The sequence below is a fragment of the Eptatretus burgeri genome, chromosome 5 (genome assembly GCF_056783735.1).
Source record: "Eptatretus burgeri isolate ZD-2024b chromosome 5, Ebu_testis_v1, whole genome shotgun sequence".
Taxonomy (NCBI): Eukaryota; Metazoa; Chordata; class Myxini; order Myxiniformes; family Myxinidae; genus Eptatretus; species Eptatretus burgeri.
In genome coordinates, this window is record NC_140965.1 from 726,142 (window position 1) to 742,678 (window position 16,537).

A 16,537-nucleotide genomic window follows, 5' to 3' on the forward strand; every position below is an offset into this window, starting at 1 on the left:
AAAATGATATGTGGCTCAGGAGGTGGTCAAACAAGAGCATTAAGAGAAGTTTATCATTTCGTAATGGCACAAAAGGGGTATCTTAAAAAATATAAAGATTCAAATGTTTTGTTTTTCAATATTTTAGATGGGGATTATTGTGCAAAGAAAATTAAACTATTGAAGGAATTTGAGAATGAACAAATCTTTATAGGTTCAATGAGTGAGCTAAACAATATGCAACGGTTATTTGAAAAAGAGTGTCCCGAGGCTTAGACGTTTCAGATATTTCTTTAGAATTACCTTTAACAAATCACATTACCACTTTACTACTTGAACAAATCTTTATCTTATTGCATGGGTTATTTGAAAAAAAAGTTTCCCCAGGTTAAAAGGGGAGACAAATAAATATACCTTGGGAAAAAAATATGAATCGCTGAAAATCACCTATTCATTTACATGGGGAAAAGTGAGCCAGAATCAGTATATTCACCCTACTTGCAAGACTCGGCACGACTCGACTCGGCACGACTCGACTCTGCAAGACTCGGCACGACTTGACTCAGCACGACTCGACACGACTGACTCGACTCGACACGACTCTGCAATACTCGACTCGACTCGGCATGACTTGACTCTGCAAGACTCGGCACGACTCAGCACAACTCGACTCGGCACGACTCAACTCGGCACGATTTGACTCGACTCGGCACGACCCGACTCGACGCGGCACGACTCGACTCGGCACGACTTGACTCTGCAAGACTTGATTCTGCAAGACTCGACTCGACTCGGCACGACAGACTCGACTCGGCACGACTCGGCACGACTCGACTCGGCACGACTCGACTCGACTCGGCACGACTCGGCACAACTCGACTCGGCACGACTTGACTCTGCACGACTCTGCACGACTCGACTCGACTCTGCAAGACTCGGCACGACTCGACTCGGCACATCTCGACTCGGCACGACTTGACTCTGCAAGACTCAGCACGACTCGACTCGGCACGACTCGACTCGACTCTGCAAGACTCAGCACAACTCGACTCGGCACGACTCGACTCGGCACGACTCGACTCGGCACGACTTGACTCTGCAAGACTCGGCACGACTCGACTCGGCACATCTCGACTCGGCACGACTTGACTCTGCAAGACTCGGCACGACTCGACTCGGCTCGACCGACTCGACTCGACTCTGCAAGACTCGGCATGACTCGACTCGGCATGACTTGACTCTGCAAGACTCGGCACGACTCAGCACAACTCGACTCGGCATGACTCGACTCAGCACGACTGGACTCGGCACGACTCGGCATGGCACGACTCGGCATGGCACGACTCGGCACAACTCGACTCGGCACGACTTGACTCTGCTAGACTCGGCACGACTCGGCACGACTTGACTCTGCACGACTCGACTCGACTCGGCACGACTCGACTCGGCACGACTCGGCATGGCACGACTCGGCATGGCACGACTCGGCACAACTCGACTCGGCACGACTTGACTCTGCTAGACTCGGCACGACTCGGCACGACTTGACTCTGCACGACTCGACTCGACTTGGCACGACTCGACTCGGAACGACTTGACTGCAAGACTCGGCACGACTCAGCACAACTCGGCTATATATGACTGGTTCTTTTTGTTAATCCAGTTGGCAATTTATGGCAACATCAACAACTAGAACGGGCACTCATAGAGCGCATACCTTCGCCGCCACTACTTTTTTTGTTCTTGGTATGAGTGTGGGGAACTGGTTTCATATGAATGGTCTTATGACACAAACCACATATCTATAATGTCATGACCCCCCCCCCCGACTTTCGGGGGCTACAGACTAAACAACAATCAACTCACGTCGTCTTGGCGAGTCTTCACTCGCAAGCTCGGTGAATACAACGTTTCAACAAGAGAAGGTAATCTCGTTTGATGCTGGTTTCATGCAAATCGAATAAGAATTGACTGAGTTATGCCGAAAACCGCATATTTTTCAAGGGCGTGACCCCCCCCCGACATTTTACCCCAACCGGTGACATGTGTTATGACGTCATTGTGTCACAAGATTGGGCATTAAATTCTGAACATTTTGGTGCTGGGTTCATGTAAAGCGGACAAGAATTGACCGCGTTATGACAAAAACCACATATTTTTCAAGGTCGTGACCCCCCTGATCTTTGACCCCTAACTGGTAACAAGAGTATGGGCGTCATTGTGTCATATTGTATATCACAAGATGAGGCGTTGAATTCTGAACATTTTGGCGTTTAGTTAGTTGCATGCAAATTGAATAAAAATTGACCGTGTTATCGTAAAAAGACGATTTTGACCTTTTCGTGACCTTGACCTTGACCTTTGACCCGAACGATCCCAAAATCTAATCGAATGCTTCCTGGCTAATAACCAATCATCCCACCAAATTTCATGCAATTCGGTTTAATACTTTATGAGTTATACGAATCACAGGATTACAAATAAATAAATAAATAAATAAATAAATAAATACACGCCGACCAAAACATAACCTTTCGCAGAATGCGAAGGTAACGTGTGTGTGTGTGTGTGTGTGTGTGTGTGTGTGTGTGTGTGTGTGTGTGTGTGTGTGTGTGTGTGTGTGTGTGTGTGTGTGTGTGTGTGTGTGTGTGTGTGTGTGTGTGTGTGTGTGTGTGTGTGTGTGTGTGTGTGTGTGTGTGTGTTTCTTTTGGCATGATAAAGAATGAGAACATGAAGAATATATGTAACTGGCTTTGAAGCCAATTGAAAAACTGAACCAGAAACCAAACGCAATGTCAGTGATGGTCAATGCCAGAATCACATGTCGTCGTCAGAGTGCCAGGCAGGCTTGCTGGTGCTTCGGCCGGAACGTCTGGGTGCAGCAGCTGGTTGGCGAAGCGCAGGGTGTTTGGCAACCGTATCGGGTTTGGGACCGCTGACCTGAGGAGGTGATATTGGGTCACTGCGCTGATATGCCGAGTTACCTGCAACGACTTAGCCATCGATGGACTTGTAGCATCATCAAAGGGCCGACGGTGGCCGGGAGGGCTTCGGTTGGCCCTGGGTGATTCAACAGGAAACGTAGCAGGTGGCTGCTGTGGAGTGGCGTCAGAGTTGACAGTGGGATGTTGCGGTGGCATTGGACTCGTAATGGATGGGCCATAAGCCCCCTTGTGACTGGTCGGGGTTGTGGTGTGCATGATGTTCCGCCAAACCATCGGTCTCTGCACTCCAATATCACCATCGATCGTCAATCCTGGTGGCGGTGTTAGCGCAGGAATGTACTTTCGCAGGAATATCCTATTGCACAGAGTAACCCTTTCTGAACCGTCAACTTTCACCACATATTGGTCAAACTGGCGAACCTCGATGATGATGCCGGTTTTGTCCCATTTGAGGGGGTGTGGCCCGGTCTGATTCTGGACGCGAACACAGTCGCCGACAACAAGGGGCATGAGTCTCTTGGTATGTTCAGACCAGCGCTCAGCGTCTCTCATATGGCGGTTGCGGAGTGCTTCCTCCCGAGCCGCCAGAGTCTCACGCCAAGTGTTATGAGGTTTGTATCTGCCAGGTGGTATTGGGATGAAGACTCGAATTGGACGGCCGAAAATGCACATCGCTGGAGAGAATTTCGTGTCTCTGTCGGGGGTATTTCTATACTGGAGCATGGCACGTTGGAACGCATCGGTATCAAGACCTCCATTAGGGCTAGTGTTGTCCATGATAAGACGCTTCACAGTCTTGACACCAACTTCAGCACGGCAGTTGCTATGTGGATAAGCTACTGAGGAGAGTCGATGAGGTACACCCCAGTCCTTGAGGAATTGACGTGTAGCGATGGCTGTGAATTCAGGACCACCATCGGAAGCTAATTCATCAGGAATACCAAATGTGCCAAAGGTACGTCTGAGGCAAGCGATGAGTCCACCTGCACCATGTGAGGTTCTCTCAACTATCGGCCAGTTCGAATACCGGTTGACCACCACCAAGTAGTTGCATCCTTTGTAGTGGAAGTAGTCAGCACACATACATTGGAATGGATTAAATCTGGAGGTGTCAGGGGAGTGGGTGGCGCACTTGGATTGGAGGGTGCCATCCGATTACAACGGTAGTACCCAGCACGAAGGGCCGCAATGGCAGGGGCGATGCCAGGCCAGAAGATGGAGGACTCTGCTCCCGCAGTCATAGAGGTGACCCCTTGATGGGCAGCGTGCAGAGCGGCTAACACCTCATCCCTGAGAGACGGTGGTATAAGGACACGATCCTTGTAGAGTATGACACCATCAACTGTATGTAGACTATCTCGAAACTGGAAGTACTCGCGTAGGGATCCAGGGAGCTCATGACGGAATTCAGGGATACCTGACTCGATAAGGTCAACAAGGCTCTGCATGTTATTGTCACTAGCTGTTGCGGTTCGAACCCTGTCCCATGTTACAGATTTGAGGCTGAGTGAGGCGAGGGAGGACATAGCAGATGTGGGAACACACCCGTTGGGGGTTTATGGTGCTGATCTACGTAAGCCACCCAGGAAGTTTTTGGAATGCGTCAGGATGATGGGCATGGAATCAATGGCCGCCATATCATCAATGAGGGTCAATTTCACAGGCTCTCCAGTAGGGTGGCGTGATATGCAGTCTGTGGCGCGTTGTCTAATCCCCGGCACATGGACCATCCGGAACCTGCATCGCAGGGTCTTCTCCTTTAAGTTCCTGAGGCGAGCGTTCGAGATATCCTCTAGACTTTGATCATTAAAGATTTTGAGCAGAGGTTTGTGGTCGACAGTGATTATGAGGTCTTCGCATCCCAGAACAAAGTATCTGGCCTTATCTACGGTGTCAGCAACTGCAAGGGCCTCACCCTCAACTGGTGCGTAACGTGATTCAGCAGGGTGGGTGAATCTGCTGCCCACGAGCATGATTTTCCATCCTGTGTGACAACAGAAGGGCTTTATGTTTGTGCAGGTTCAGTGTTTCTGCAGTAGCCAGAAGCCAATGCCAGTCTTGGACCAGTCTGCAGTGAGGCATGTAGGCTTGCTGGGGTCGAATATCTGGACACCCTCCTCGATCTCACTGGCAATGACAGCTTTCGACTCTTCAAATGCATCCTGGAGGTGCTCATCCCACTTAAACGGTGTACTGGGTTTAAGTAGTTGCTGGAACGGCAACATCTTCTCAGCCATACTGAAAGCGTATGACACTTGATTGACAAGTCCAAACCAAGAACGTACATCTGTGATGTCCTTGGGTGTTGGGAAATCAAGGATTGCGTGGAGATATTTCCTGCAAGGACGGACACTATTGGGAGTTATTTCGAACCCAGCAAATTCCACTATATCTTCACCAAACACAAACTTGTCAGGGTTCAGGGTGATTCCATTCTGTCCACAGGTGTCAAGCCACTGAACAGTCTGGAAGAAACTGTCTGCCAGCGAGTCAGACCATAGCAAGACATCATCAACGCATTTGGTTTTATTGGGGATGTCAGACACGATCTCGTCATAACGCCTGTATATCCATCGCCAGACGCAATATACCCTTGAGGGGCTGTTTTGTAGCGGTATCTACCCCAGGATGTGATGAAGGTGGTCAGGTGTCGGTCTTCTCTGCAGATGGGCATGCTATGGTATCCGTTCCATGCATCAAAGACCGTCTTCTTACCGTTCGGAACCGATCTCGCCTGATGAAAGGGTGATGGCGTGTGATGTGTTTCCCGTGTGGCATGGGCGTTGAGGGCCTGTAAATCAACAGTGCGGTGTGGCTGGCCATTCTTCTTTGGACAGACAACCATTCTATGGCACCAGGTGACGGGTTCACCAATGGGGACTGGCTCAAGTACACCCAACTGCACATCGTGGTCTAGCCCAGCTTTGACCGCATCCCGCCAGTGTAGTGGGACTGGTACCGGTGTGTGGTGTGCCACTGGTTCAGCATTAGGATCCACCATCAGTTTCATGGGCGGGCCATCCATTAGAGGCGATGTTTTATGCTCACAGGTGTTAAATGTGCTTGACTTATAGTATTCAAGGAGATACTGTTGTAGATGCAGGCGATTAGCATCAACTGTGGGGAACGGCAGCTTTGTCGGGGTTGGTGGGGGTCGACGACGCTGAGGGCAATGGCACGCAATGGTGGGGTCCTCCTGTAAGACTGCTGTTGCGTCCGACTGCTGTACTGTCGGGTCTATACCAATCTTGGGGAAGCCATCCGGGATGATGTCAAGGGCGGCACAGGCTTCTCTGCTGAGGAAGAGTTTGTCAGAGCTATCTGTGACATAGGTCATTTGCCTAGTTTCAACGGCCTGACCCCGTTTGTCTTTGCCCGACAAGCGGAGTACAGTGGCCCCAAGGATATTGATGCCTCCATTGTTGGCAGTGTGCATTCTCATGGTTACTGGGATGAGGTTAGATTTGTGCAAGCCAAGGCGGTGGATGACATTTATACCAGCAAGGCAACTCTGGCACCCTGTGTCTGCCATCGTGGGGACATGGCAAGTCATGGTCTGAGTGGAAAGGTCAAAGTCAAGGGCTGTGTAGTCTTCGCGCATGATTTTGACGGTCACATTAACAAATGGTTGAGGTTTTGAACTCTTCCTGATCCATGTATTCGAGAGTTTGTCATAAACATGGTGGTCAACGGGAACGGACTTCACCTCAAAGTACTTCCTGGACTTTGCTGGAAAAGATCGTGAGCTCGAATACAGGTGGCTTAAAAACGTGCAGGTCTTCGCAACCTTTACCTGTACCTTCCAGGAAGTTGACCATTGCCTCGGTTTCTCCACTTGATACACAATAATGAACCGAATTGGAAGACGGCGTCGGCGTCGTTTGTCACGACCGTGTTCATAAATAAGACTGTCGTTCTCTTTGTTAATCCAGTTAGCAATTTATTGCAACATCAACAATGAACACGGTCTGAAAGACATAAGAATAAACATGATCATTAATAATGATTAAGAATCCTCTATCGACTCGGCACGACACGACTCGACTCGGCACGACTTGACTCTGCAAGACTCGACACGACACGACTCTGCACGACTCTACTCTGCACGACTCGACTTGTCACGACTCGACTCGGCACGACTCGACTCTGCACGACTCGACTCGACTCTGCAAGACTCGGCACGACTTGACTCGGCACGACTCGACTCTGCACGACTCGACTCTGCACGACTCGACTCTGCACGACTCGACTCGGCACAACTCGACTCGACTCGGCACGACTCGACTCTGCACGACTCGACTCGACTCTGCAAGACTCGGCACGACTTGACTCGGCATGACTCGACTCTGCACGACTCGACTCTGCACGACTCGACTCTGCACGACTCGACTCTGCACGACTCGACTCTGCACGACTCGGCACAACACGACTCGACTCGGCACGACTCGACTCTGCAAGACTCGGCACGACTCGACTCGGCACGACTTGACTCTGCAAGACTCGGCACGACTCGACTCGGCACGACTCGACTCTGCACGACTCGACTCTGCACGACGACTCTGCACGACTCCACTCTGCACGACTCGACTCGGCACGACTCGACTCGGCACGACTGGACTCGGCACGACTGGACGTGCTGCGATTGGTTTAAAAACGATCCGTGCTTGGAGAACGATCGACGCTCGTGAAGGATTACCAGGAAAAGGCGCGAATCGAGTGCAACGTGTTGCGCGCGCGCCTTGAACGCCAAACACGAGCAAGCTGAGGGAGAAGGGGGTGGGGCGGGTGTTACTTTGATCATTCACCCCTCCCCTCATCGTAAGCCCCTCCCGCCATCCCACCTCATCCTTCTCCCGTGACCCAAACCGATCCAGCAGGTCCCTCACGTTCTCCAAGGGCGGCCGCGATTACGGATCGCCATGTTCGTTGCTCTTGACGATCGGTGGCCGCTTCTCCCGAGAACACCGTGAGCGAGTCGCCGTGCGCCGACCGTCCGAGTCTGGCAGCGTTCCGTGCGTCGCGCGTACGTGCGTTCCGTGCGGCCGGCGCGGGAAACCCGGCAATGCGCGACGGAGCGGGCGGTTGGCGGGAAATGGACGCCTGTTAGAGCGCAGCGCCGTTTCGTCGCCGACAAGACAAGACCGATCGGTTCGGTGTCCCGGACAAGCCGTCCGCATGATCAGCTCGGTCTGCGTGTCGTCGTTCCGCGGACGCAAGTCCGGGAACAAGATCCCATCGAAAACATGTGTGAAGAGCGAGATGGGCAGGAGCGACGAGGACGAACGGATCGTGATCAACGTCGGCGGCGCGCGGCACGAGACGTACCGGAGCACGCTGAACACCCTGCCGGGCACGCGCCTCTCGTGCCTCACCGAGGCGGACTCCTCGTGCCTCACCGAGGAGGACTCCTTCGGCACCTCGGATCACGACGCGCGCACCGACGAGTTCTTCTTCGACCGGCACCCCGGGGTGTTCGCGCACATCCTCAACTACTACCGAACGGGCAAGCTGCACTGCCCGGCCGACGTGTGCGGACCCTTGTTCGAGGAAGAACTCGTTTACTGGGGAATCGACGAGACCGACGTGGAAGCTTGTTGCTGGATGAGCTACAGACAACACCGGGATGCCGAGGAGGCGCTGGAGAGCTTCGAGCCTCCGTGTCCCGATGGGGACACCCTGGAGGGAGGGAAGCGGTTTGGTGTCGATGAGTGCGGGGTCAAGGGGACCTGGTGCAGGCGATGGCGGCCGCGCGTTTGGAGCACGTTTGAACACCCCTACTCGTCACGCTTTGCCAGAGTAAGAACACGTGTGTGTGTGTGTGTATGTGTGTGTGAGAGGTGTGTGAGTGTGTGTGTGTGTGAGGGGTGTGTGTGTGTCAGGTGTGTGTGTGTGTGTCAGGTGTGTGTGTGTGTGTGTGTGTGTGTGTGTGTGTGTGTGTGTGTGTGTGTGTGTCAGGTGTGTGTGTGTGTGTGTGTGTGTGTGTGTCAGGTGTGTGTGTGTGTGTGTGTGTGTGTGTGTGTGTGTGTGTGTGTGTGTGTGTGTGTGTGTTATTGTTTGTTTGGTTGTGTGCATAAGTATTTGTTATTGGTGCAATTGTTGAGTCGTATTATCATAATTTACAATTAGAGATGTTCACCTTGTGTACATGTGACGACTACACACAGGTTTCGAGTGTTTCTTTGAATGTTCCTTTTGTAATGAAACCTTACCTGAACGCTCATGACAGTGTCCGCAGCATCGTCCGTGCTTCCAGCGACCGGTAGAGTTTCGGAAGCTCCTTTGGCATTGTGACGGATGTCCAATTCTGCCACCTACAGAGATCTGTGGGAATGTGTGCACAGTCTCCTGGTGGGTTCAAAAGCTGAAGCCAGATCAACGAGCTGTCTCCACAGGGTGCACAATGCACCCGCGTCTGCAAGGAACACAGAGAATAAACAGAGAGAAGAGAAACCGTTGCTTTGTTAGAATTCACACATGAAATTAGGACAAAAAAATGATCACAGCTCCAGAAGAGGGTATTCACAGGAGAGAAACAAAATGGTAAGGAAAGTCAAGAAGGAGGAAAGAATCCATGAAAAACAAGGTTATCATAAAGGGGATGAAATGATTGAACAGTTAAATAGAAAACCCAATCGGAGTCTGAGAGTCTTAGGATGTTGTTTATTGGTGGTGTTTGCTTAATGGTTGAGGTGGTGGGTTTGGGATACCAGGATCTTGAGGTCAAATCCCCCTGAACTGTTGAATTAATATCAGGTGGGGTTGACTCTGCCTGTCATCCTTCTCAGGTCGGTAAAATGAGTGCCAGCGTGCTGGTATCCCGTGTCGGAGTGGCGACCCGTCCAGGACTGTGCCCAATAGCCAGGAGACTGCTTACGCAGCACCAACGCTCTGCACAGAGTATGGTCTCGATGGATGGTTGGATGGGATGTTGTTTGATAACAAAGAGGGTCTTGGGATGTTGTTTGATAACAAAGAGGGTCTTGGGATGTTGTTTGATAACAAAGAGGGTCTTGGGATGTTAGTAGGATCAATATGCTACATGACCCACAAAAAATTGCAAGAAAACGGTTTATGGTATTTTTTTTTGTTTCATTCGGTCTCCAGAAGGTCTATACTTTATTAGGTCTATATTAGAAGTAGACATCATATTAGGTCTATATTAGGTCTCCTGAAAAATGGACTACCAGAAAGGGTTTAAATATGGCATGAGTAAAAATAATTAAATTGACGATTGACAAAATAACCAAAACTGCCTAAAATACTCTGAAATACCAAAGAGTTGCATCGTCTACCTTCGAGAAATGAGTTTCGATCTGTAGAGCGTATGTTCCAACGGACCTTCCCCGAATATTTCGTCTTCATTTTCATCATCTGAAACTGGCTCAGTAACCACATTACTGCATTTGCCTTCTTGGCAATATCCACACGAGCTTTGGTGCATTCAAGGCCATGTTTTTTGCAGCTACATTTCAGTGTGCTGTATCCTGAAGTGCAGTGCAGTGGATCATTTTGAGCAGAATGTCTGGCGCAGGGCTATTGTGCATCATGGGTGGAATAAGTTTGTCCCCTTGCACATCCCAGCCCAATTCAGTAGGGTCCATGCCATCTTCCTTTCCCATCCAAACCATGACTTGTAGGTACGTTGGCTGAGAGTGAAGGTTTGTGGTCGAGGTTGTTGGAGGCAGTCTTTCGGGTGTCACGAAGGTCTTTGCTGCGGCCACTTTCTTGCAAAGGAACTTGTAGCGTAATGATGCTAAATAGTCAGATTGGGTCCCACTAAGCAAGGACACCATCACCTTGCAACCAGTGGTTTCTGCAGTAAATTGATCTCCCATTGGTACACAAAAGACCTGTGAACAGGCACGTAAGACAGATTCCCCCTTGATGACTTTTTGGAAAACGGATTTCTTCCCCACCCCAAAGATTCTCGAAGTAGTGCTGCATCCGGAGAAGGCATTGGCAAACAATAGATCAGAAGAGACATCGTCACCAAGCAACTGTTTCAGAACTTCGATGTTATAAACATTTGGTTTCCTCTTGTCTGACCGAAAGTACAGGTCCTTGCAATCCTTTGCAGTTGCATGATACAGCGGAAATACCAGCAGATATGTGTCTTCTCCGATCAGGGTTGTTGAATTGTAGGATGTCATTGCGACGGATGCTTTCACGATGTCCAAGTCTGCATCTCCTTCACCTTGGATGATATGACAGTAAAGATATGACAGCCTTTCTGCCACAAGCGTTCAGAGATCAAGTGGATGAGGGCCTGTTAATTTGAGAGGAAATCTTGCTTTCTCCCAATGAATGTTGTTGTATCTGATATGTTGACCTTGTTCCAAACCAGAGTTTTACTTCGTCGCTGATGCGTATTGTCCTTTGTACTTGGTCCTCCATCATATCCATCAAAGACAGCAGTTGCATTGTCGTACAGGTCTGACGTGAAAGACGCGTAGGTGTCGGCAATTGAGCTGTCGGTGCTGCCTTCAGTCCATTTCAGTCTATGTCGAAGTGAACCACCATTGAGAACGTAGCGATCAGTCTTTGGAATGGACTGAAGAACAGCATCTTCTGACGAAGTTTCATGCCATCGTATAGCGTCCAGGCTTGCTTTTTTTGGCTTCAGCATATGATTCTTTGCTTCAAACAAGGATGGAGGATATAGGGAAAGTTCATATTTCATTACTCATCTCGGCACAGATTTCCTGACTGAGATGCCACGAGGAACCTCTAAAATAACAGTGATGGATCAATGGTTCGATCCTTGGTGACCTTGATGGCCCAGACTGATGCTGCTGTCCTCATTGCAGTGTTTCATTTGTGCGAATGAGAAGATGAATTGTCCTTCCATTTTCTTCACTGTGTTTCTACCAACAATGAAAAGGTCCTGCACATTGACATCCTCATCAGCATTTATCCCTGTGATGATGTTGCGAAGGGTCATCTCATCTGAGAATGGACAATGCTGTTCAAGCTTTGTGGCAATTTTGGCCAAGTCCATCTTGTCCCTTTCTATTCATGACACAGATGCTTATTTGTGCTGATCACTCATGTATGCGGTTCAACAGAATTCCTGGATGACGTAGTTGTCGGCGGACGAGACAGGAGAAGACATTGTCCAAACATTTTGTTGGTGTTCAGTCATTCCACTTCCTCTTGTCAGGCCCCCTGTACTTTTAAGGGACCACATCAGGGTCTGTTTCCTTCAACAACTCTGATCCAACGTCAGCCCAGTATTGGTCAGTGCATCGGATCACATGGAATCTGTTTCTGAATTTCGAAAATACTGCAGAGTTTTCAGTTTCGAACGCCTGCATCTTCTGTAGGTAAAGATAAGCAGACGTGAGATAGTTGGGATGTCCAACAGCAGCAAATATTAGTAAGCAGTCAGATGTAGTGTTTAGGTGCATTTGCTATGACCCTGTGCAATTGGCCTCGACAAGTTCCCGAGCCTCTCCTAACATTTACAGATAGTTCAGCCATAATTTGCTCGTTTTGAAACTATTAGATAATTCAGACTTTTTGGAAACTCGTGTATGGGAAATCCGTTTGATACAATCACTTTTGAGTCATGTTTCCAAGTCTATTTCACTCGTATCTAACATAGTATATTGTCTGTCAAGTTCTTGCATGAGGTTCTCAAATCCTGGCTCATCTGCAATGACTTTAGCTGCGATCTGGTGCATCTGACACTGACAAACAAGGAGGTGTCCCCGAAATGTGCGCTGCACAGCTTTTCCATTCATCATGTGCTCCACAGCGTTTCACCGTGTAATCTCCAAGATGTCTTTCAGGCCAGTCCCATTCATCAGTACTCCTATGGCCCCCAACAGATTCATGAAGGTATGGAAGGTCCCAAGTAACAGCACAACATCTCTAACGAGACTATTGCCTGGAACCTCATGTATTATCTCAGAAGCTTTCCAACAGTGGCTGGTCGAAAGTGACAACTGGTGGGGCGTTATGCTTAGAAGCAAGTTTGCAAATGTACTCTAGTGTAGAGAAGATAGATGTCTTGTTGTCAGGGTACATATCAATCATCGGTGAAAAAACTACCAAAGACTGTCCAGGATAGTCGCAGTCCTTGTGTAGTATGAGCATCATTCCTTGCCAATTTGGTAATGGTTGAGTGAAGCGAAAGGACATCTCCTGCAGTATGTCAATGTTATGGTCCAGTTCATTTAGGAATGTCAGGAGCTGAAAACCTGTAATGTGATGAGTGTGTTCCACAAAACGGTATTCAATGATGTCTACTTTTGTCTGGTCAATGATGTTCAAATCGGACAGTTTGTGTCTGAGAACCGTGTGACCGACGTGTTGGCCTGGCGTTACGACTGCTATCATTCCCATGACATGGAATGTACGATTTCCATCTAGGGTCACAACGTTGTGGTCGTCGTTATCTGCTGCAAACAACAGCATCATATCCGGTATGTTGACGCCACCTAAAATATCGACAGAGACTGAAGAAGAGGCGTTTTCCTCAAACCTTTGCACTTGTGAGTATGAGGAGCAATAATAACTCATGGCAGAAAGACTGTCAATCAAAAACCTTGAACGGAAGTGATGATTCGTTTCGACAGTGAGCCCAAGTTTTAATGGTGCCATGACAGTCCTTGGACGCACAGCTTGAACAATTGTGTGCCCAAAACTCGCTTCCTTGTCCTTTCCGACAAGATGTTGAAGCAGACAATACAAGCTCGGGGGAACATAGTCGAAGGCAGACTCCAATTTAATGTCTGTAGCTTTCGGATACTTGTCTTTTAAGCGTGAAACCAAGGTTTTTATATCACTTTTGATCAGTTTGGTGGAGGTTTCTATGACGCCTCTCTTCTGGGATTCCTCATCGTCATCGTGCGGCCCGTTGAAGTAATTACGTAGGATTCTTGTAGTTTTCTCTCAAAGTCACAATATTAACTATCCCCTCACCTTCAGCCATGGATATATCCTTCCCGTACTGTTCAAAGAGTTTGGACTTCAGCTACCGATTGCCATATGCGATAGAATTACTGTCATGCAAATAGTCCTTCATCTTGTTGGCGAGGTTGGTAACGGTTAATTGTTCATCGTCGTTGGCCTTGAAGTAGGTGCATATCCGGTGAAATGCTTGTTCTTGGTCCATGTCCTTTGGTCGCACAACTTTCTGTCGCTTCCTCTCACTAAGCCCGACTCTGTGTTGCAGCGGAACATCCCGGCGAGTGCGAAAATCAAATCACATGAATGATGGTACAAACAGTCTGCAGCATGCAACTCTCCGCTGAAGTATTCAATACGTCCCTGGACAGTGGTGGCCCAGTCATCACTTCGTGTTTTACAGTGTGACAGTATCTTCTCCACAAATTTATATGCTCGAACACAGCTTATACGCATTGTCATCAGCACTAATTTTGCTCGTCGCAACTTTGTTCGCACAGAATATAGTACGGTCCACTCAAGAGGTGTGCTCTTCTCTTGATGGATGTAGTTTGATCTAACTTAGTTTTCTTATGTTTCTCAATGTTCCTTTTGTTAACGTAATTCATACAGCAAGACCTGTGCACTCCAGTTCCAGGTGCTACAATGACGTAATCTCCTCTCTCGACATTTGCCTTGTTTATACCATCAGCTCCTTTCATACCAACGTCGACTCCGTCTTCACTTCGTCACTCCTTCTGGCACAAGTGGCAGTTGGGTGCTTGCTCCGCACTCATTTTCACGATCTGAAACAAAAAAAGAGGAAGTTTTAGCATCAATGACATCATGACGTTACATGGGATAGTTTTGTTCGCATCAGGAATTATACCTTTACTGAAATAATGATATGTACAAATAATTTTTACACTTAACCATTCGAGTCATGAATTATTTTTCATGATGAAATAATTTGTTTGTTTTTTTTTGCATTATTTCGGATGTATTTAGCTCACTGAAAGTCATATTATCCCCCAAAAATTAACCTCAAAGGGTTAAAGTTGTTGGAAAGTGTTCAATTCACCAGGTACGAGTACATATCAGACGTGTTCTAACATTGGCTGCCATCTTTTTCTAACCTCATATCTAGACCCTTTCTTTTGGTCCAATTTTTAGCAACTTCGATATGTTGTTGTGTCGACCGAATAGAAATGAAAAATACCATAAAACGTTTCCTTGCAATTTTTCTGGGGTACGTGGCAATTTTTCCATATTTTGACTCATTTGTGCTTGCTGGATTGAGGAGCCCACCTGTTTGAAAGTGATGGGGTTGATACACTTGGATCCTCCTGCACTGCTTGATGATTATTGATTGGTTAATTTTAATACACAGAATATTCCAGCACTCTTTGCGATTATACTCTTCTTGTGTGGTCTTTTTTTTCCCCACACCGTGATTAGGTATCTTCACCCTTCTCAGATTCTGCATGCAAGGCTTTTTGGATTATAAAACAGTGTCAATGTTTTTGGACGACGGTTCATAAGTTGCTGAAAACGTTCCTCCAGAAAAGGATTGTTTGTCATGATTAAGTGTTATGGTCTAGCTCTAGATTTTGAAGCTAATGTCCCTCAATTAGTGTCCCCTGGCTCCTTTGCATGGCCCTTCACGTTCAGGAGTGAACGGGTCGCCTGGGTGAGAGCGATGACTGTGAAGTTGTATTGGCATACACACTCCACCATCCTGACTGAGGGATCATCTTCAAAATTTTGTATGCAGCACGTAGCTGTGGAATTACATCATTGTCGGCAGTGTGGCTGTGGTGCTGATGCAGCGTCTCCTGTAGGTTCAAGCAGGAATTTGGGAATTTGTTTTGGGTGCCTGGCGATAGCTCGCATTTTCTTTGTGAAGGAAACCATGGAATTTCCAACATCCACCAACTAATTTGGGCAGATGGAATGCCCAGTTTAACATCCATCTGAGGGATGGCACACACAGATCGATCTCCCTGCTTGCGAAATGCCAGGATGATAGTTTATAGCTGGGTCAAGATTCAAACCCAGGCTCGCCAGCTAAGGGATGAGTGATGTACATACCTTTTTCCAGTCCGACTTGGAGATTACATGCAAACACACATTTCTACTTATGATGTCAGGTATTTCCACATTCTCCTATCCCATCTGCAAGCAAAATGGTGGAACAATCTGTTTTCCAACTTGGCCTAAAAACCTACAGTGGTCCACCTGCAGAAGTATTCACCCCACTCCAAAGTTTTTACATTTTGATGCCACCTGAGTTTATTTCATGATGGTTTCAAATGAAACTTGATATATTGAGTCTTCACAAACGACTCCAAAGTGATAAAGCTAAAAAAAATTCAGATAAACCATGAATAAGTGAGATTAACAGAGAAAATCCAATGATTCTCAGTTGTACAAATGTTTGACCCCTTTCCCTAATTAACCCTAAATCACTTCAGGAGTAAATTATTTGTTTGAAAGGTTAAAAAGTGAGTGTAATAGGTTTCACCTGTATGTAGTCAGTGGTTTAACATAAAAATTAATCTCCCACACTTATCGAGGGAGTTTTAAGGTGTAACTCACTTGGGAAACCAACAAGGCAAACATGAAGACCAAGGAGCTTTCCAAATAAGTCGGACATAAAGTGGTGGAGAAGCACCGTTCAGGAGAGGGTTATAAGAAGATTTCAAATTCACTCATTAACCCTT

At 47.9% G+C, this 16,537-nt stretch overlaps 1 protein-coding gene across 1 annotated transcript in view; it reads left to right on the forward strand.

Annotated features, from left to right (window-relative positions):
- Positions 1-7,721: 7,721 nt before the first annotated feature.
- Positions 7,722-16,537, forward strand: part of LOC147025681 (voltage-gated potassium channel KCNC1-like) — a 145,918-nt gene continuing 137,102 nt past the window's right edge. The window contains exon 1 of the mRNA XM_085880355.1: positions 7,722-8,720. Coding sequence (XP_085736481.1) covers positions 8,100-8,720 — 621 coding nt within the window. The 5' untranslated portion in view covers positions 7,722-8,099. The remainder of the gene's footprint in view (positions 8,721-16,537) is intronic.